Genomic DNA, 19354 nt, shown 5'->3' on the forward strand with positions numbered 1-19354 from the left:
TCTTTTCCTAGCTGGTGTCCAGCAAACTACATGTATGGCAGCATACTTCTTACATCCATCTCATGCAGTGAGCGACAATAGGGCAGAGGTATATCAAGAGGGGGTGGCGTCACCATAAAAACATTACAGGAGAAAAGCACATTGTGAAATTTAATGCAGGGTAATTTACATCATAATACAATTTTCTGAGAAAGTATTCTTCTGATCATACCGACCATTGAGTGTATTCAATAGACAAAACATTACTCTTACTACACGTACGACTGATACTAGAATCATTGCTCGCGCTGGTGCAACTCATAGTATATAGCAGTGTTGCTGAGCATGGACCCCTTCATCAGTTTCCCAATAGGAGGCGCTTGGCTCTCCCCTCAGGCAGTCCAATGAACAAGTCAGTGGAGACATCTGAATTTTGGCTTCTGTCTGCACTAGGCAAAGTTTCATTCTCTTGATTCGGAGCTTGATACGGTTGCACCCCACACTGAAAACAAAAGCAAAATCGACAGGTTTAAGCATATTGAGAACACAAGTAATGCTGTATATGATGAAAAATTTTACTGCACTGCTTCTCCAAAGAGACAATCGTTATAATTATCCATATGCCTATATATCATGCCCTTTTGTTCCTCGACTATGCAAACCATTTTTCTAGCAACACATCCACGAGAGTTGCTGGAAATTCCTAAGGTAGCATTGCATAGGACTATATCTAATACTGTGGTGTCTGAGGCTGTGCCTTTGGGTTTCCTCAGCCCATAATTGGAAACTCTATCGCCCTTGCTGGCTTGGCAAAATTGAGTCCTACAACAGCCTTTCCAATCTCTAAGTAGTTATAAGATTTTGAATCTTCCATTTTTTTTTCTTTGTCATTCATGGAACCAAAGACAGAACAAAGCTCAAGCTTCGACAATATTGCTACAACACAAGGAAAAAATATAGTAGAGATGTGTTCACCTTTTCACACAGCATTGCATTTTCAGCTGCTAGGGCTTTCTCCTGAATTTTATATAAAAAACAAAAAAGAATATGGGTTAGGAACTAAGCATATTTTTCACAAATCTTATGTCTTGGTTTGATTACTGAGACATCTAGGAAAAGAAAAGAAAAGTTGTGTTTTAGGATAGCCACACTACAACTCAACTACGACTCCAAGTTTTAATTTCCCTTCCTACAATTCCTCAGCACGGACAAGTCTAAAAGGTGAGATTAGAGCATGATCAATCTTTCAGACTGTTTACCTTTTCTTTCAGTTGCTCGATTTGTTCCTTGAAAACCTGATTCTGAAGTATAAATGGTAAGGATGTTAAAATCTAAATGAAATTCCTCAGAGATACGTGTTAATGACTTGAGGTTTTAATACTGGACCTTTCTTGCTCGGATGCTGCTTACGCTGCGCTCCAACTGTTGTTCTATCTGTTGTAGTTCTTCAATGGAGCATGACCCCAAACCTTCTCCTAAGAGTTTCCTGAGGCATTCCAAATTCAAAATTCAAACATGCTTTTCTGACTCAGAAAAAAGAATTATGTGTGTGTGAGAGAGAAAGAAAATCAAGTAAGAGTTGAACCGTTTGGAAATTTCAAGAAGCTCTATCTTCTTTGCCATATTTGCTGCTTCATGCTTCAAATGCTGCGATTTCAAACCAATACTATTCATGAGAAAATCAAGAAAAATTTGTTCATAAAGTTCCATAGTTGCAAGGAATGCAGCGGAGAAGAAAGGAAAATGTGAAATCTTCTTGGCCACATAACTGAAACCATTATAGATAAAAATGATATTGAGAAGGCAACTGTAAGTTTAACCCTCCAATCAAGCGCCCTTTCTGATGGTGATGCTCGATTTTAGCACATGAATAACTGCCATGGCTTACAGAAAACAGGTTCTAAAACATCAAAGCTAGCACCCAAATCATGGATTTTAAGACCACTCTGATGTTCTTTTTGAAAAGATGTGAGACATGCTTGATAACAGAAATAGTTACATGATAATATGAAACATGTGAGTGTTAAATCTTGTGACAAATCTATTCTAATATGAGTAAAAGTGATATTTGAAACAGGAGTTCTCCCCAAACAAGCTTGTGAACAAAGTTGGTATGTCCAAAGAGATGATGCAAAACCTGCATGTTATGTTCGGTAGTCTTGTAGTTGTTGGTATGAACATCTTTTGTGTGCCGTTGATATCGTTCTATTGTCTCCTGCATACTGAAGAATTTCACAACATAATACCAATCAATAATTTGCACAGAAATATGGTTTAATACAGTAGACAGCCAGAAAAGATGTGTTGTGAATCAATCAGTGAAAGTTGTTCAATCTGTCAATTTACTAAGTGTTTATGTTAAAAAGGATATCATTCCATTTTAACCAAAGATGTGAAACACAATAATTTAGTATGCCTATCTGGTGCAAGGAATATCTATGATCACTATATCATGGATGGAATCTCATCAAAAGGAGCTGGTCATTTGCTTGATGTATATAAAAAGTGTTTCTGCTGACAATACAAAATAGTAGTATGGGAATTTGACTGAATAAGCACGACATAATCCAGTCTTAGTTTCCATATATCAAATTCAATTTTTAAAAGAACTGTCTTAAATTTTGTATTCTCTGATGCATGGCAACCACAATGGAATGCAAGGCAATGACAACAGAAAGGCACAGTAATTTGAAGCCTAAGTTAAGCCATAATGAACTATTCGTGAGGCATTCATATCATGGATAAGTTGTATCTCTTTTAATACATCAGCAGTATATTAAAGTGCCTAAGATTTGGATTGCAGATGAACATGATGCATAGCATTAGGCATGTATAGAAGTTCATGGTTATTAGTTCCTTACAAGCTTAAAATTAGTTCACAATCACAAAAGAAAGTGAGTAATCTCTGTTTGCCTATAGCAATGCATAGTTGTTATTTTATATGGTGTGACTTGACTTAGTCATAGGAGTTGTCGAGCTTACAACTTATATTTAGGCCCTTGTTGTGTTGTGATTGGAATCCAAAATATATGCTCTAATGGAACATATATGATGTGATCTATGCAACATGAAAGGCTCAACTTATCTAAATTAACTTAAATTGGTACTAAGACCCTAGTTATGGAGCTAACATACCTTTTGGGTTTAATTTTATGTTTAAGGGGGGAAAGAGATGTAACTTTCAAGAGTCAATTTCAAACAAGAAATAGGAATGGTAAATATGCCTAAAGAGAGCTCAGGACTTGAGAAACATGATGGAAGCCAAGCAAAGCCAAAAAAGACAAGTCAACTATGAGTGATGGAGTCTATGAACATGTTTGAAGATGAAATTATGTGGAAACAAGTTTAAGCAAAAATTGAGAAGAGCTGCAAGATAGTTGAAGATTGAATGAAGCCAACTATGAATTTTGACCAAAATTTGGAGCATTTCCCAAGATCATTTTAAGACAAGCGATATATTATCTTGAAGCTTGGGAAGTCATGAATCCAATGCTTCAAACAGTTCATAAATTGAAGGTGAAACGAAGAAGTTATGGTTGATTGAAGCAAGCTACACAGTGATAGAATGTCAAGTCAAAATGCATGTCAAAAATTTCAATCCCATAATTTCTCAAGTCAAAATGAATTTCAACGACATGTTGAAATTTGAAATTTTTTGACTTAGTACATTGGTTATGAGTTTTGCAACTTCCCATGTCAAAATTTTCAACAAGTGACTCATCCACACTTCTTCAACCTAAAGTGGGCCCAAATATTTGGAAATGATAATTATATTAATTTTTTGATAGTTTTTGAAAATAAGTGGTCAATAAGAATATGTCACATGTTGGGTTCTTACCCAAATCATAAAAACTCAACTTATAGGTTATTCTAGGAAGTTCTAGGATTTTCAAAAGAGAGAAGAAGACATAAAAGGTTTTCTTGGTTTGTTTTTCTCCTTTATGCCATTGAATAAAGTATTGTTTTTAATTTCTTTGAATTTAAGAATGATTCTTTCTTATTCTTTTATATTTTGTGTGAATGAAATCACACCCATCATAGGTTAAAAAGTCATCTTAGGGTGTGAAACATGAAAACTTAGGATTAGAGCCTAAGGGAAATAATAGGTAAAACCAAACTAAAAATGGAATGAATGAAAGGTTAAGACATAATAAAAATAGAGTTACCCTCTAAGATTGATTTAAATTAGGGGTTACTACAATTGGTCATTCCTTGATACTAGGATTCTTAATCCCTAATTATTTGAGGTTTTATTATTGTTATCTACCCTACGTCAAATCTTCACAGAGTAGTAAAGGCCTAAATCCTAGACCTAAACACAAATTTCATATTCATTCACCAAGTAGGTACTTCAAAATGGAATAAAATATTAAAAATTAGAATATTGATGCAATATTAAGTTATAGAACTCAGGTTGATTTGATTAGACCATACATTTTGAATACCACAAGATTAATTAGCAGTTGGTAGATTTGGTTTGGCTACAAATCGGACAAATTAAACTCAGTGATGTTGTGAATTTTTGTTTTAATTTGGGAGGAAAAATCCTTGACTCTAAAGTGGTTGAAAAAATATTGAGATTTTTTCCTAAGATATTAAGATCTAAAGTAACCATAATAGAAGAAAATAAAAATATGGACTTAATGAGAAGGATAAACTTGTAAGCTCTTTACAAACCCATGAGATGACTTTACCATTTGCTAAGAGACCTAAAAAGGATAGCCTTAAAGGCTTCCTCAAAAGAATACTTTGAGTTTGAAGATTAAAGTGAAGAACAATTTGAAATTTCCACATTTGCTAAAAGAATAGAATTTGTAAAAATGTAAAAGGAGGCAAACAAAAAAATGGCTTAAAGAAAAGGAAGAAATCCTTTTGCATTAAAATGTCCCTTAAAATAAGGAACGGAAATTTTGCTTCAAATTACCCTACTCCCAAAAGAATAAGAAATCAATAAAAGTGACTTGAAGTGATTCTGAATCTGAACTCACAAGTTTAACTGATAATGAGGAATACAATAATCTTGTTGCTTTCACTGCCTCGTTACCTACATTTTCTAAATTTGAATTAAAAAATCTAGTTGAATCTAGTGAAGAAGAGGAAGGGGAACTCAATGACTAGCAACAATACCATGAAAGTTATAAGATAAAAATGTGAGGATGTAATAGCTTAAAAAGATTTTGAATGAAGAAATTCTCAAATTCAATTAAATGAAAAAAAATTTAAATTATTCTCAAAAAAAAAAAAAAAAAAAAAACATAGATGATGGTAGGATCAATGAACTTATGGTTGAAAAGTCAAATCTAATTGAAAAAATTAAGTTTCTTGAATCTTAATATCTTGATGTGATGATTAAAATAACTCTCTTACCTTGGACCTAGATCAACTTAAAAAGAAACTAAGGAGCCAAACTGAAATTTTGGTCCTTGTTTTGAATTCTTAACTAAAATGATCCAAAAAGGGAAACCTTTGGAGATAAAAGGGGTTTAGACCACATAAGCAAATTTGAAACTCCTATACATAGAAAGTCATTCCAAGACTTTCTAAAAAAGTTGTGGTAAATAGAAATCCAACTAGATGAATTCAAATTGAATGTGTTCACCTTTACGACCTAAATTAATTAGTTGAAATAAAAAGGTAAGATGGAATGAGAATCTCAAGTTGTTAATGATTTCATTTTTTGGAATTAAAGCCTCATTTCTTATACTTGTGTTTTATTCTTTCTAATCTTAAAAATCTTGTGAATTCTAGATATTAAATTATTTTAGTTCTTTTCTTACCCCATTGAACAATTTTTCAGGCCTTATTACATCTTGATTACATAACTACCACCTAATTTTCTGAAAATTATAATTCTAAGAGTGTTTAAGCATTTAAGGAAATGCTCAAAAGTGATCAATCATGATTTTTGGGAGTTTAGGGATTAATTTGAACTTCTTTGTGACCATAGAAATCTAATTTAGGAAGTTGGATCAATAGAATTTAGAGCTTCATGGATTTATGAAGTATTAGGTTTAGAGAGAGAGTATTTTGATTCCTTTGGATTATCTTTTGGTAATTTATTTACTTTTCGCTAGCTCTTATTTATGTATGTATGTTAGAGTCCTTTTATTGGTTATTCTCCTTGTGTGCCTTTTATGTGTTATTTTCTTATGTTTGTTATTTTTGTGAGCAATATTCTATTAGTTTTGTCATTACTATGTTTTTCACAGGTTTATTGTTTAAGTGTGTACGGTTTACAAGGAATTGATATCACTACGTAAGGGAAGGTTTAGACTAGGAATTGTTTTTAGGTTGAAAGGAGAGTTGAAAGGAGTGTTGCATTGGGAATGTGAAAAACAACTATATGTGTTGCCAATCTAAGACTATGAAGTGTAGGTGTTGCTAATCCAAGACTATAAGGAGTAGATGGATTGATGAAGTGATCTTTGAAGATGACTCAACCTGTCACTAGCCCTTACGTCATGGTAGACACACGACACATATACCCTGGTCCACCTATTAGCTTGAAACTCTACATCAACACAACTTTATTTCCTTTAAATATCCATCATTGAAAAGTTTTGAGGAGATGTTATGAACTCAGTCATGTGGAAATTCATTATCTAGAGAAGTGAAAATAAAGCATTTCGCATAAGCGTAATTCTTCTTTTGAATGGAGCTTAACTAGATTGAGAAGTTAAAGTCAAACGATAGGATCCTAGCATTACTTGGTATTAGATAAGGTTAAAGAAGCCAATGCAATGAGAACTACTAATATCATTATTGAAAAGCTAGTAAGATGGAAATTTGATTTTGGGTGAAAGTCAATTACTAGGTTTAATCTTTAAAGAGTCTTATTTTTTGGTCTCCTACAGTGGCCAATCACATTGTTGATTGTTTGGCTAAATAAGGGATTCCTTAGGTGTTTCATAAAATAAATTGACTCGAGGTGACTTATTTGAGGTTCATTAAAATTTGTCAATTTAAAATCATTAATCTTATCTAAATATTAAGGTTATTTGATAGAATTATCTTCAAAGCTTTCTAAAACTATTGAATTCGACACATTTACTCTTATTAATATCAAGCAATGAGCTTATGAGATAAAACTAAAGGAAGAACGAGTTGATAGTTATAGTAAATAACTGACAAGAAATTGAGAGTTTTAGGCAATGAAGACAAACCAGTTTGAATTCAGAAAAAAAATGATTTCTTTGGACCTATTACTTTAAGTTAATTTTAACTGCAACTAATGACTTAAAATTAAGTCATTAAATTGATTTATCAAAGCATCTCTTAATTTCCTTCATACTATATCATTTTTTTTTTTCTAATGAAAATGTGTATATATATATATATATATATATGTATGTATGTATATCATTATGGAAAAGAAACCAAAGTGGTAATCTGTTGGGCTGTCTAGAAGATTAGGGATATGAGGTGAAACATGTGATAAAAGTCATTTGAGACAGAATGAATTTCATCAGAGACTTTTTAATTGAAAACCTGGGTCAACAAATTAGGAAACTAATAGGCCAGCTTATAGGGAGCTACTTCCTTGGTTGAGTTTACAATCAATTTTCTCCCCCCAGTGTTTTTGCTACTTGGTGTTGTCTTTCAGTTTTATTTTGCTTGCTTCTATATATATATATATTGAAGGATCTTTTATCTTTTTGTTTGTTCATTTTCTTATTATTAATGAAATATTCCTTTCTTCTGAAATAATTAATTTCTTTGCTCCCCCAATTGGCACTCTTGTTATCTTATCAACCTTACAATTGTTGGTCTAGTATACATCGTGAGCTCAAATTTTAGCAGTTTAAACTTAAGCCGATAATTTGATGTTAAAACTATGATTACCTAGAGGTCTCAAGCTTGAGTCTCTCCTACTTGTAACCCCCAACTACATTCAACTCTTAAAATTTTTCCTTACAATCCATAATTGATTTTTCTCTGCATGTATGGGATGATTATTTTTAAAAGTGATTTCAGGAGTTTCATTCTTAAGAAATTGCTTGCTTAAGTTGTTTATCTGAAATCCATAATTAATTTTTCTCTCCACACGCGGGATGATGATAAGAGTGATTTCAAGAGGGGAACCTAAGGTGGTGATTCTGGAAGTTTCCTTCTCAAGGAATTGTCTTTTCTAAACTATAATCTCCTATGCCATCCATATCTTACGTAGAATGATAATCTTATGTAGAAGTCAAGGAAAAATTTGAATTTTCATTTTCCTTGAATGCACAATGATGTGAAGTAGCGTATATGTTCCTAGACCTGTAGTCCAAGCATACTCATATTTGCCTGAAAGCATTTAGATGGAGGAGGCTTGATCCACAGGATTGATTTCAGGAAACGTGCATGAGTCCAATGATTCAAGGCGTGGAGACGTTCTATGATTGCTTCTAGAACATTACAGTCGGTGTTTTCTTTGATTTAATGGGGATGATCCAGAAAGGCTTTATCAAGCTAAGCAAATTTTCACTGATCCTTGAAGCCCTGCCTCATACCAAGTCAAAATGCATCTTTTCATTTGGAAGGTGAGACGATTCAATTATTTATCATGGAGGCGATCAACTTGGCTAGACCACAAGGAGCAGTTTCACATTATATATGAAAATAAAACCTGCCAACTCCTTTTAGATGGCCTGAACACGATTACCTGCCCACTAAGATAGACCACAATAAATAGCAGAAATATGAGTAAAACAACTTGGCTATAATTTTGATTAGAAGTGAATGGGTGGCATCATTACAAGAAAAAAAATGTTGTTCTTGATAAAGGGTAACAAGGAGACCATGTTGGAACCAAATTCAACAAGGTCTCCTGAATTTTGACCTAGAGAAGAAGCTCAAGGAAAGAAAAATAGGAACTGATTCCGGTTATTGCAGGGTCCATCATGGTACTTACTCTCTCAAATGGAGAAGGATGGCTATTGTTAAGAGGGACTTTAATGGGCCATTGAGGGGTGATTGGGGTACTTTCCATTGAAAGAATCACCTTAACAAGATCATCTGCTCTGAGTTAGAGCTTTTCTTAATTGCAATCTCATAGAGTTGTGTCAGCACTTATGGAAGAAGGTATCATATAACGAGGGCCACTCCTAGGTCGAAGTCAAGGAAAAAATGTCTTCTTCATCCAATCTATTTGAAGCTTTTTCATTGTTCTAGTAGAAATTTGGGCTAATTATTTTGCTAGACCTACTCCCCTACACCTGAAAACCCTAACTTAAACATAGATTATATGGACACTCAACTGAATTTAACCTCATTCCAACTTTTAAAATCAAATTTAGAAGGACAAATAACATCTTAAGGCTATGAGATTACTTCATAGTCTAAATCATCTTCATGTTGGTGCTTTAGTCTTCCTTAATCATGTTTCTTATTATCTCTACATTTTGTGAGTAAAGAAGTCCAAACACTATCTTCAGGAATACTTCACTATTTGGTAACTTCCTCCATCTGCCTAGAAGGAGACCTCATTAATTTATCAGTATCTAATTAGAACTACTTTTGATTACTATTACTATTATTATTTTGCCTTTTATGCTTAATCAATTAATTTCCTTCTCCCATGGTAATTTGCATGTAGCATAAAGGATAAAAAGACCAAAGAACTACCCATCAAAGTTATGTTCCTATTGTCTGTTAGTAAATATAGGACAAGGAAAATAGGAAGATATGTCAATGCCCATAAAAAGAAAGAAACTCTTTTGATAGGTATAACACCGATACAAGATAAGTAGAATTCCTTTCAGATGTCTGATGGAGATCAATGACCATATCAATGAAGGAGGATCGATTTGATTCAAGTTGAAAGATTAACAAGAACATGAAGATCGCCAAAGGGGAAATATGTTGTAGCTGGAAGTGAAGAGACTAAGAGAGGATGTCATATTAGCAAATGGCAAGTAGTTGAGATGATGTTTTCTTAAGGTAAAAGGTTGCGAAGGTGACCGAATCCAGTGGACAAAAAGTAGCCTACAATCATTCTCTTCTGGAGGTAATCATAGCCAAGAGCAAACCCCTAAAAGAAAGATAACTTTTCAATGTTAAGTTTAGAAAGAAACCTTCAAACCTATTCATGATATTCTCAGATACTAAAGTTTCTAAGCAATACAAGTTTCCATAGCTTTAGAACTCCCCGGTCCATGAATAATTCAAATACAAGGAAAACGGAAAGAAGCTTACAAGCTAAACCAGCTGAACTTAGATGAAGAGTATACCAATAACCAATGAATGAGAGGAGATATATAAAATATTTTTGAAAGAATATTAATGAGAGAATTATTTATATATTTAACCATGGAAATGAATTCAGCCTCAAGCTTCTTATTACCCATGAATGATGAATGGTGATTGGTTTTCAATAGTGGGACTAAGAGCTTCTTTCTGTAACAAGATGATAAGTGTACTAAATTGAAGCCAAGACTACATTAAGATCGAGGATAAATACATACATATGTGCAGTGTTCAATAATGTGCTTCCAAGCACAAGAACATATATATGTCACACAACATATATACACGAGAAATTAGCTTGCCCCCATTGTACTTATCACCGAGAAAACATGCAGTTTCTGTATTGCATGTTTCAAAATCCTTTGATCTTTAGTTGGGAAGAAAATCTAGACTTATGTTGCTAGGTTCACAGTCCTTTTATTAATGAAATGCTCCATTTTTTCTTCTTCTAGTCCCCTTATTTATGTCTGACATAACTATATTTTATGTCCCATGAATTCAACATATTAACAACCAGAAATAGCTCGCTGTGACAGTATTGATAACTTCTACTCCTTACATGAGGGGAGGACTAGTTTTGATTCCAGTTGAAGACGTGACAATATCAAAATGGACAGCCATCGTTGGGTTGTAGCTGGGAGAAAAACCAGGTTTCATATAGCAAATACCAAGTAGTAGACATGAGATTTTTCTTAAGGTTTTGATTCATATGAACAGCTACCAAATCCAGTGAACTAAAAGTAATCTATAATCATCGACTCTTCTGTAGTGATTATGGCAAAGAACCAGCCTCCAAAAGAAGGTATATTTCAATCCTGAGCTTAGAATGAAATTTCTACACCTATTTAAATTCAAATAATTATTAAAAAATAATGATTTTAAAATCTGTTTCAAAAAATGAGGTATTAAAAAAAAATATTCTATCTGAAAATTTAAAAAAAATTTATAGTGGGTTTTAAAGGTATAGGGTAAATTTATATATATATATATATTTTTTACAAAATATTATTCTTTTAAAAAGTTTGTGATTTAGAAAACTCAAAAATCCTAATTATAACAATGAACAATGATTAGTTTTCCGTGATGAAAGTATGGTGACAAGACAGTTAATGTACTAAATTGAAGCCGACTCCTCACTAACACAAGGACGTACTTATGGACATGCACAATGTTCACACATGTTTGCCTTTGAGATGGCAACATGCACTAGAAGCTACCCCTCATTGTGGAGTACCGAGTACCCAATGCTGTTAGCTATGATCTTACATTGTTCATATTGTAGGCTTTGGATCTATTGATCCATCTTTAGTTGTAAAAAAAAAATGAATTGTCAAATGGTACTGCGGTTTTCAGACAAACATAACAGATATAGACATAGCATTATGGAGGGTGTAATGCAAAGGACCTCTCTCTCTCCCTTTCTCTTTTGGGTGGGTGAGACGAGAGTGAGTATTGCTTACCGGATATAACACAAAGGACTACCTCTTTCCACGTTCCAAAAAGTACCTACCTCTATGCAGGAACCCCATTAATGAATTAAACCAAGGGAAGTACAGTATTCTATTTCTACTTTTATCAGTGATAAACCCTATTGCATCAGTGGTTTAGAAGAAAATGAATTAGTCATGTATTTTTGAAGAATTGTGGTGTCGGTATGATGAAAATTTGGTGTAGCAGAAACTTATAAAAGAAAAAGGTATGAGAGAAAGAAGCAAGTAGACAACACCGTACAAACCTATGAAGAACATGAAACCCAGCTATCCTCATTACATTAATGGTCTTTTGAAAGCTGTTTTGGATTGACGGTGCTGCACCATCTCTTTGACAAATGGGTTGACCGTGCTTTTCCTCTAATTTTTTTTTTCTTTTTGGATGAATAGAGACAAGGAAAGAAAAAAAAAAACCATAAAGGAAATTGACTAGAAAAGGAAAGCAATCTGTAAGATGAATCAATTGAGAGTGATAATTTCAGATGAGATCTGGTTGAAACTGAGAAGAAGAGAGCACTGCCCTAATATGAGACTCAGAGACATAAGTGTGCATGACATTCGTTACTAATAGTCTTATTTATGAATTGAGAAAGAAACAGTAAGAGAAGACAGTCTGGATGTTGCAGTGATGGATCCGCCATTAATGTGAAAAGGAGAAGGAAGAAGGAAGGAAAGCATACCTGGAACTGGAAAATTCATAGAGCTTCCCTCTTGGAGAGAAAATGATGAGCGCAACCTCAGCATCACAGAGCACGGAGAGCTCGAAGGCCTTCTTGAAGAGGCCATTCCTCCGCTTAGAAAAGGTGACTTGCCGACTTGTGGCGTTTTCTATACGCCTCATTTGAGTCTTTCCTCTCACCATCTCCAGAAACCCAGTTGAAACTCTCCAACTGCGGAAAACCAGACACAGTACACAACACAGCAAGCTGAGAGGATGCAATAGAAGGGATTGAAGGGAATGAAGGGAATGAGATTGAGAGAATGAGATCTCACAAAAATAGGCAAAATCAAGAAAATCTTGTAGAGGCAAAACAAGGCAAAGATGCAGGAAAAAATCTGATGACAGTGAGCAGACTAAAGACGACCCAGATGGAAGCAGTGGATGTCTGTGTTTGATTGATTCCTATTGCACAGTCCCCTCCTTGTTTTGTAATGCCTTTTTTTCCATTTCCTCTCTTCTTTCTTTCCTTCTTTCCCTTTATTTTCTACTCTCCAATGGCCAAACAGACACACCCCTTTCCTTATTCATCTTACCTCTCTTTCCCTCAAGTTCCTCAAACCCCACCTAGAAAAAGAAACAAAATATTATTAAAATTCATACGATAACCTCATCCTTTGCTTGTTTTGGTAAAACCCACAACACCCACCAAAAAGAGAAAATTGGGATACGAAAGGAAAACAAATAAAGTGGAAAGTAATGAAAGAGAGAGAAAAAAATAAAATAAAAAATACCCAAAAAAAGATAAAGAAAAAAGATAGATTATGTGGTAGATATTAGTGGAGGTTTTCCTCTGCTTTTTTATGGCAGTGTGGGGTAAGACATGGTTAAAAATATGGGGCCGTCCGTACATATTAGAAACAAGTCCCCATCGTCCGTACATGTGCGTACAAATGGGGACCAATGAGAAGCCGAAAACGCATCACTCTGATCATCACAGATCGTTACTTTTGTCAAATGCCCACTGACCCCACTTCACATGGCCTCTCCCCACACCTACATTTACCCTTTTTCTTTCTTTCTTTCTTTTTTTTTCCTCGTTTTTTCTTTTTTCCTTCTTTTCCTCTTTCCTAATCCGTCCTATGACTTTCCTGCTCTTCCCCCACTCGCCCTCCCTCCACACATGCCAGCCTCAACTTCAACAGTACGTCCCTCTGCAATTTGGCATGTGTTAGTAGTGAAAATACTCAAAATAGACATGGATTGTTGAGAGATATTCCCGTTTTGTGAAACTGCCGGTAAAGGGTATGTTGGGTTTTTGAATGATTTTGAACTATTGATATGATTGCACTTTCTGAATCAGAAAAGAAATATATATATATACATCTTTTATCATTTGTGGAATCTCCATTTTATCTTCATATCTAACCAGAGCTCCTGAATTCATGCGTGGGAGCTTTTCATTGGCCAATTGATTAGCTGATTTTTTTGGTTGTTGAATGTGTGAATCTCATTCATTACCTCTCTATTGATTTATGACACCATGTCCTTTACCCACTTAGAAAATAAAATAAAATAAAATTCCCAATATATTAGTGAGTTTTTCTTGATGTATTTTTACACTGAGAACTTATTAGATTTAAAATAAATAATATGTTGAAGGAGTGAGTTGATCCCTAATTCTAATGTAGTGAAAATGTTTATTTAATTAATCGCATAATTTTGTATGATATAATTAAGAATAAGAAACATATATGGTTTAAGAGTACGACAATTTTCACTATTAAATAAAAATAAAAGTTTGGTTATATTCATATGATTTTATTATTATAAAGTTTAATCTCAAGTTCTTCATCAGACTTGAATTGTTTCACGTGGTAGCTCATTATTAATAAAGACAAGTCATTAGGTGAAATGAGAAATATGTTCTTATTAATTAATGGTGATAAGGTTGTCCCTTCCTTTCTTCAATGGCAAAGATAACCCATTAGCCATTTAAAACCATATACAATGGATGTACATTGACTTGAGAGGAGACATGGTTGCAGTCTTGATCCATTGGTCAATAAAAAATGATTGATCATATCAATTTGATTTTATCATTATGAGGGTTGATCCTGCCTTAGACTTTGTGCATCTCCCTTAAATAATTGTAACTAACAAGTTCGGGAGAAAATTGATTGTCCATATCACACATGGTGAGACTTGTCTCAATTTGTTTGTTGGGGTCTTTATGACTTTTGCTATATGAGGGGTGAAGTATCTATTGAAATGTCAAGTGCAAAACGGAAGTGGCAATAGGTTAGGAATATGTCAGTATGGTCCAACCTTGAGAAATGTCATGTTGTGTTGCTAAAAAGATTGGGTTTTTAATTTAAATAATATATATTTTTTTAAAAAGATAGTATTTATTTTATAAAAAATACAATACTTTTAAATCATGTTTTGAAAAAAAAAAAAGTATAAACTTGATTTGTAAATTTGTACTAACATCGTCATTTTAAAAAATGATTTTGGCATGCACAGAAATAAGATGAAGCCATTTTTAAAAAAAGATGATTATAGTATAAACATAATTTATAAATTTATGTTGAACTCATTGAAATGGACACTTGAGTAACCATGATGAAGATGATAACCAAATATCCGTGTTCGACAACTATATGAATCATCTGTGTAGAAAAGAACTTTAAAATGATCATATTAATATGAGTACGACCTCATCCCAAATCCAGAAGAATATTTTTCAAATACATTAAACCAGTAGACACAATACATAGAATAGGGTAAGCAATCACAATGCACCAACACTCGCTTTTTCAAAAAACGATTTAACGCAAATACAAAGTATTGTATATTTTAAAATAAATTCATAATTATTCTTTTTTTTTAAACATATATAATTATGAAAAAAAAAAATTCCATCCCTATGGATAAAGATGAACATGTAAGCTCCAATTCAAAGGCTCAAATTATTTGATTAGTTGCTTCAAACAATTCCAAAAAAAAACAAAAGTAGCACATCAATGCATATCTCTATTCCTCTTCTTTTAGCTTGATTAAGGCCATATTTGACTGTCTTGTACCTTTTTATTTTATACAAGTAGTGATACAAAGGAATCAAGTTGATCAACTTTTATTGTGTTATAGTCTTTTTCAAAAATCACCCACTTCCAAAGAAATAAGACATGAGTTAGTTGATAATTGATGTATCAATGTACCATAAACAAATAAAGATATTAACATTTTAAAATTAAATAAGAACGTATATGATATGATGCCTGTTGGTACAAAAGCTTTTAGATTATGCTGATTGATGGGCAAATCCAACTACTCCTTGCCTTGCCCAATTGAATTATGACCACATAAGTCGCCTGTTTACATGACTGCTAGGGTAAACTCCTACAAATAAAGATGGTTCAATGTCTCTACTTAGAAACATAACGGTGGAATTATTAGAAGTGTCATAAAATAGAGGAAACTAGCGAATACTGAATGACTCGAGACTTAAAGAATGAAGCTTGAATGATGTATGGGGATGAATAAGTTTTCGGATCTTGGCGACGACATGTGTAGCAACTCATCGTCCGGGCACTAGAATGTCTAAATCTTGACTATGTTACATGTGGTGGCTTATGGCTGGACATTGGTGTCTAGATCTTGACTACAGCATGTATGACAACTCATGATTGGATATCGGTGCCGGGATCTAAACGATAGAATGAAGGTGTTCTTTGATCTAGTCATTCCTAACTTCTCATATCTAGAAATTTGGGCTTGCAGACTTCATCAACAAGACAACAACCTATCTCGAACACCCTTGGACAAGCCTAAACACACCAATTCTTTCAAGAATGCGAGGCAGGTTGCGGTCGGGCACTAGTTTAGGGTATGATGCCAAGGGCTCTTCCATGACCAAGTTGCTTCTGAGTCCCAAGTGTCAAGGGATGGCGTCTCCAATCCAATGGATATTTGGTCTGTCTAAATAGCTCTCGTGTCTTGGTCGATTCCGCCGGAGGGCTTGAACCCTTTGGATATGATATTAAATCATTAACATAGAATTTCCTAAGGAAAGTGGAAAACTAGTAGCCATTCCTTTTTGCTCCCCTCCGTGACTTGTACTAGCTTTTGATCATTTCATTCTGAATATGTGGCCGGCAGCCAACCAGCTACCATGGCTGATAAAACATCTGTCAATATTAATAGAGGGGATTATCCATTCATGTGATCTCCATCTATACAAGGACAATTATAATTGAAGTTATTGTACTTTTTGTCTCTTGTCTGCATTGAAGGAAAGAATGGAGTATGGGTCATCTGAAAATATGCTTTTTACCACCATTTATGCCACTGTCATTGCGCATTTGGTGCGAGAGCATTTTTCTCAATACTGGGTCCCAAGTACTCCTATTGAGAGCTGGCACAAATGAATTCTAGTCTACCTAAAAAATTTTGGAACTTTGGCAACAGTTTTTAAAATAATTTTCTAAAAGTAATTCTTAATTATTTTTAAAATTAAATTTTATTTTAGATATTTAAATACGAAGAATAATTTTCTCGATCTAATAGTTTCAATTATTTTTTAGTTAAATTTATTCTTACAAAACCCATCTTTAAAACAAATTCTCAAAAAAAAGTATTATTATTTAAATATTTATTAAACATTTTTTGAATTAAAAAATTATTTTCAAGACTAATCTTACAACGTCTGAACCTTTGGCCTCTTCAACCAATCTAGTTTCTTTAGGAAGCAATGCATTTGAAATTCATATTTGTTGCTATATTTTTAAGTTGGGAAAATAATGGAACAAGTTTTTATCGATACCTTGCCTCTTATGATACTCATTTAAAATAAGTTGTAAATAAATTTGAGAATTTTTTTCTTCTTTTAAAACTTCAATTAGAGAAGGGTTGGAAATGGTTTGTTTTATCCCACCTCAATTATATATATAATTAAATAGACAATAATTTAATTTTATTTTATTTATAACAAATTCAAATAAACACAAATATATTTATTAAAAATATAAAAATGATTTATTTGTAAAATACATTTATTTATAATGTAATTAACATTTTCAAAAATTTAAAAATATAAATAAATAAATAAATTAGATGGGACAAGTATAGAAAACCCTTATATTCATCTCCGATATCAACCCTATTTCTAATTAGATGAATATAATAAAAAATAAGTTTATAAAAATAAAAACACATCAATCCACATAACTTGGCCATTTTGGGGCTCTTCCCAAATAGATACAATTTTTTTTTTTTTGGACAAGAAAATTATCATAATGATATGAAAATTCAAAATATCATAACAATTAACAAGTTTTTGGTAATATATTATATAAAAAATTAATTAAAAAAACTTGTAAAATACCTTATTTTTATAAGAAAATGCTTGCATTAGAAAACAAACATTTATTTTGATTAAAAGTGAATTTTGATATGGTGAGGAAAAAAATGATTTGGCACAAAAACCCTAATGAAAATAGAAAAGTATTAAAGAGTTTGAGATTTGAGAAGGAAGAAGGGTGGCAAGATGTGAAAATTAGAGGAAGGAAGGTGGGTGCAGGTGTCAGCAAAATAACTTGGATATGCCATTTATGTGCATTGCCAAAGGTTTGTTTCTCCAAAGCTTGTGGGTTTCACACTTGGGTGAAAGGCCCAAATCATTGCCCTACTTTTGTTTCCATTCTAGATTTAGTGTTTTCCCATCTTTTTTTTTTTTTTTAGCATCTGTCCCTTTCCCATTCCCCTCCCACGTCATTCCCACTCCTTTTGCTCTCGTCACCTTCCTTTCCTTCTTTAATTCTTTCCCACCTCCCCTCTCCCTTTCCTCTTTTTCTTTTTAAATATAATGAATATATATTTATTTAATTGACTTGTGTTGACTCAAAAAGATATGAATGAAAATAAATACCATTCAACTACATTTTCAAGAAAATATCTATAAATTTTTTTTATGAATTTTATTCTCGTCTTTATATTTTAACCATATATTTGTATTTTGGTCACATTATCTATGTTCTCGTTCAACTGTCTATACGTTTTCATGTATTTTTAATAATAAAGATTAAAAGTCTGATAATTATTTTTTTAACATCTTAAGTGATATTTGTTTTTCGATTGAACAGAAAAAATGAAAATATTTTATTTTTTTTATTAAACTAGAAATAACATGTCCATATCAATTAACGTAACTAAAATAAGTATATTAATAATAAATTTATTTTAATTATGTTGTTTGATATTAATAAATATTAAAAAAAATAATGCTTGGAAGAATCAAAATCCGTTTTTTTTTTTCTATTGATTTAAATGTTTTTGATAAGTCAAAAGTCATATAATATTTTAAAAATGTATCACGAGAAATTTGTGGTTCCATTAAATAAGTAGGTGGCAGCTTTTAAACAAAAATACTATGGGGTGATGGGAGAAACAGCACCATGTGTCTAGTGTGGTCCAGGCAACCATTAAAACGCTAGGGCATCCCTGACAATGAAATAAATATTCAAGCCAAAGTTCATCTAGTTATTACAAAACCTTTTATGTTTAATTGCATTTGAATATGAAAATTTTAAAGTGGGGTTGGCATATGGAAAGAGACAAAATCTACTTTAGATATTAACAAATTGTTTTTGGTCACACCAATATGGGGTACCATTGCTTTCTTTTATTTCATATATTCCTAACTTAAAGAACGAAAATAATAACGTTTACATATAGTTTTGTCGTAGTATCAACCCTAATCCAGTTTGGAAGAAACTTTTTGATAATCAAGTCAACATTTGGGACGTAAAAATCTATCATAAATAGTCTTTTTCTTTTCTTTTTTAATGTGATAGATCACGAGAGATTTTATTTGTCTTGACATGATGTAATATCGTTTTCAAGATATTACATCATTCGTTAGAATCCAAATTCAATTGCGTTGAATTGTCAACTATATATATAATATACATGATATTATTGATTCGACAATATCAAATGT

General features: G+C 32.8%; 1 protein-coding gene across 2 annotated transcripts; it reads right to left on the minus strand.

Annotated features, from left to right (window-relative positions):
* Positions 1 to 68: 68 nt before the first annotated feature.
* LOC117932227 (MADS-box protein SOC1) lies at positions 69 to 13055 on the minus strand. Of its 2 annotated transcripts, XM_034853358.1 has the most exons (8): positions 12690 to 13055; positions 12377 to 12586; positions 2117 to 2201; positions 1565 to 1626; positions 1366 to 1465; positions 1239 to 1280; positions 955 to 996; positions 69 to 481 (listed from the first exon to the last, which is right to left on the minus strand). In XM_034853358.1, exons 2-8 carry the CDS (start codon positions 12556 to 12558, stop codon positions 338 to 340), a joined length of 657 nt encoding a protein of 218 aa, XP_034709249.1. In that variant the 5' UTR covers positions 12559 to 12586; positions 12690 to 13055; the 3' UTR covers positions 69 to 337. The 2 variants fall into 2 exon arrangements, with proteins under 2 accessions (XP_034709249.1, XP_034709248.1); XM_034853357.1 differs by having other exon boundaries at positions 12377 to 13055.
* Between the last annotated feature and the right edge of the window lie 6299 nt (positions 13056 to 19354).

This window comes from Vitis riparia, chromosome 15, assembly GCF_004353265.1.
Source record: "Vitis riparia cultivar Riparia Gloire de Montpellier isolate 1030 chromosome 15, EGFV_Vit.rip_1.0, whole genome shotgun sequence".
NCBI lineage: Eukaryota > Viridiplantae > Streptophyta > Magnoliopsida > Vitales > Vitaceae > Vitis > Vitis riparia.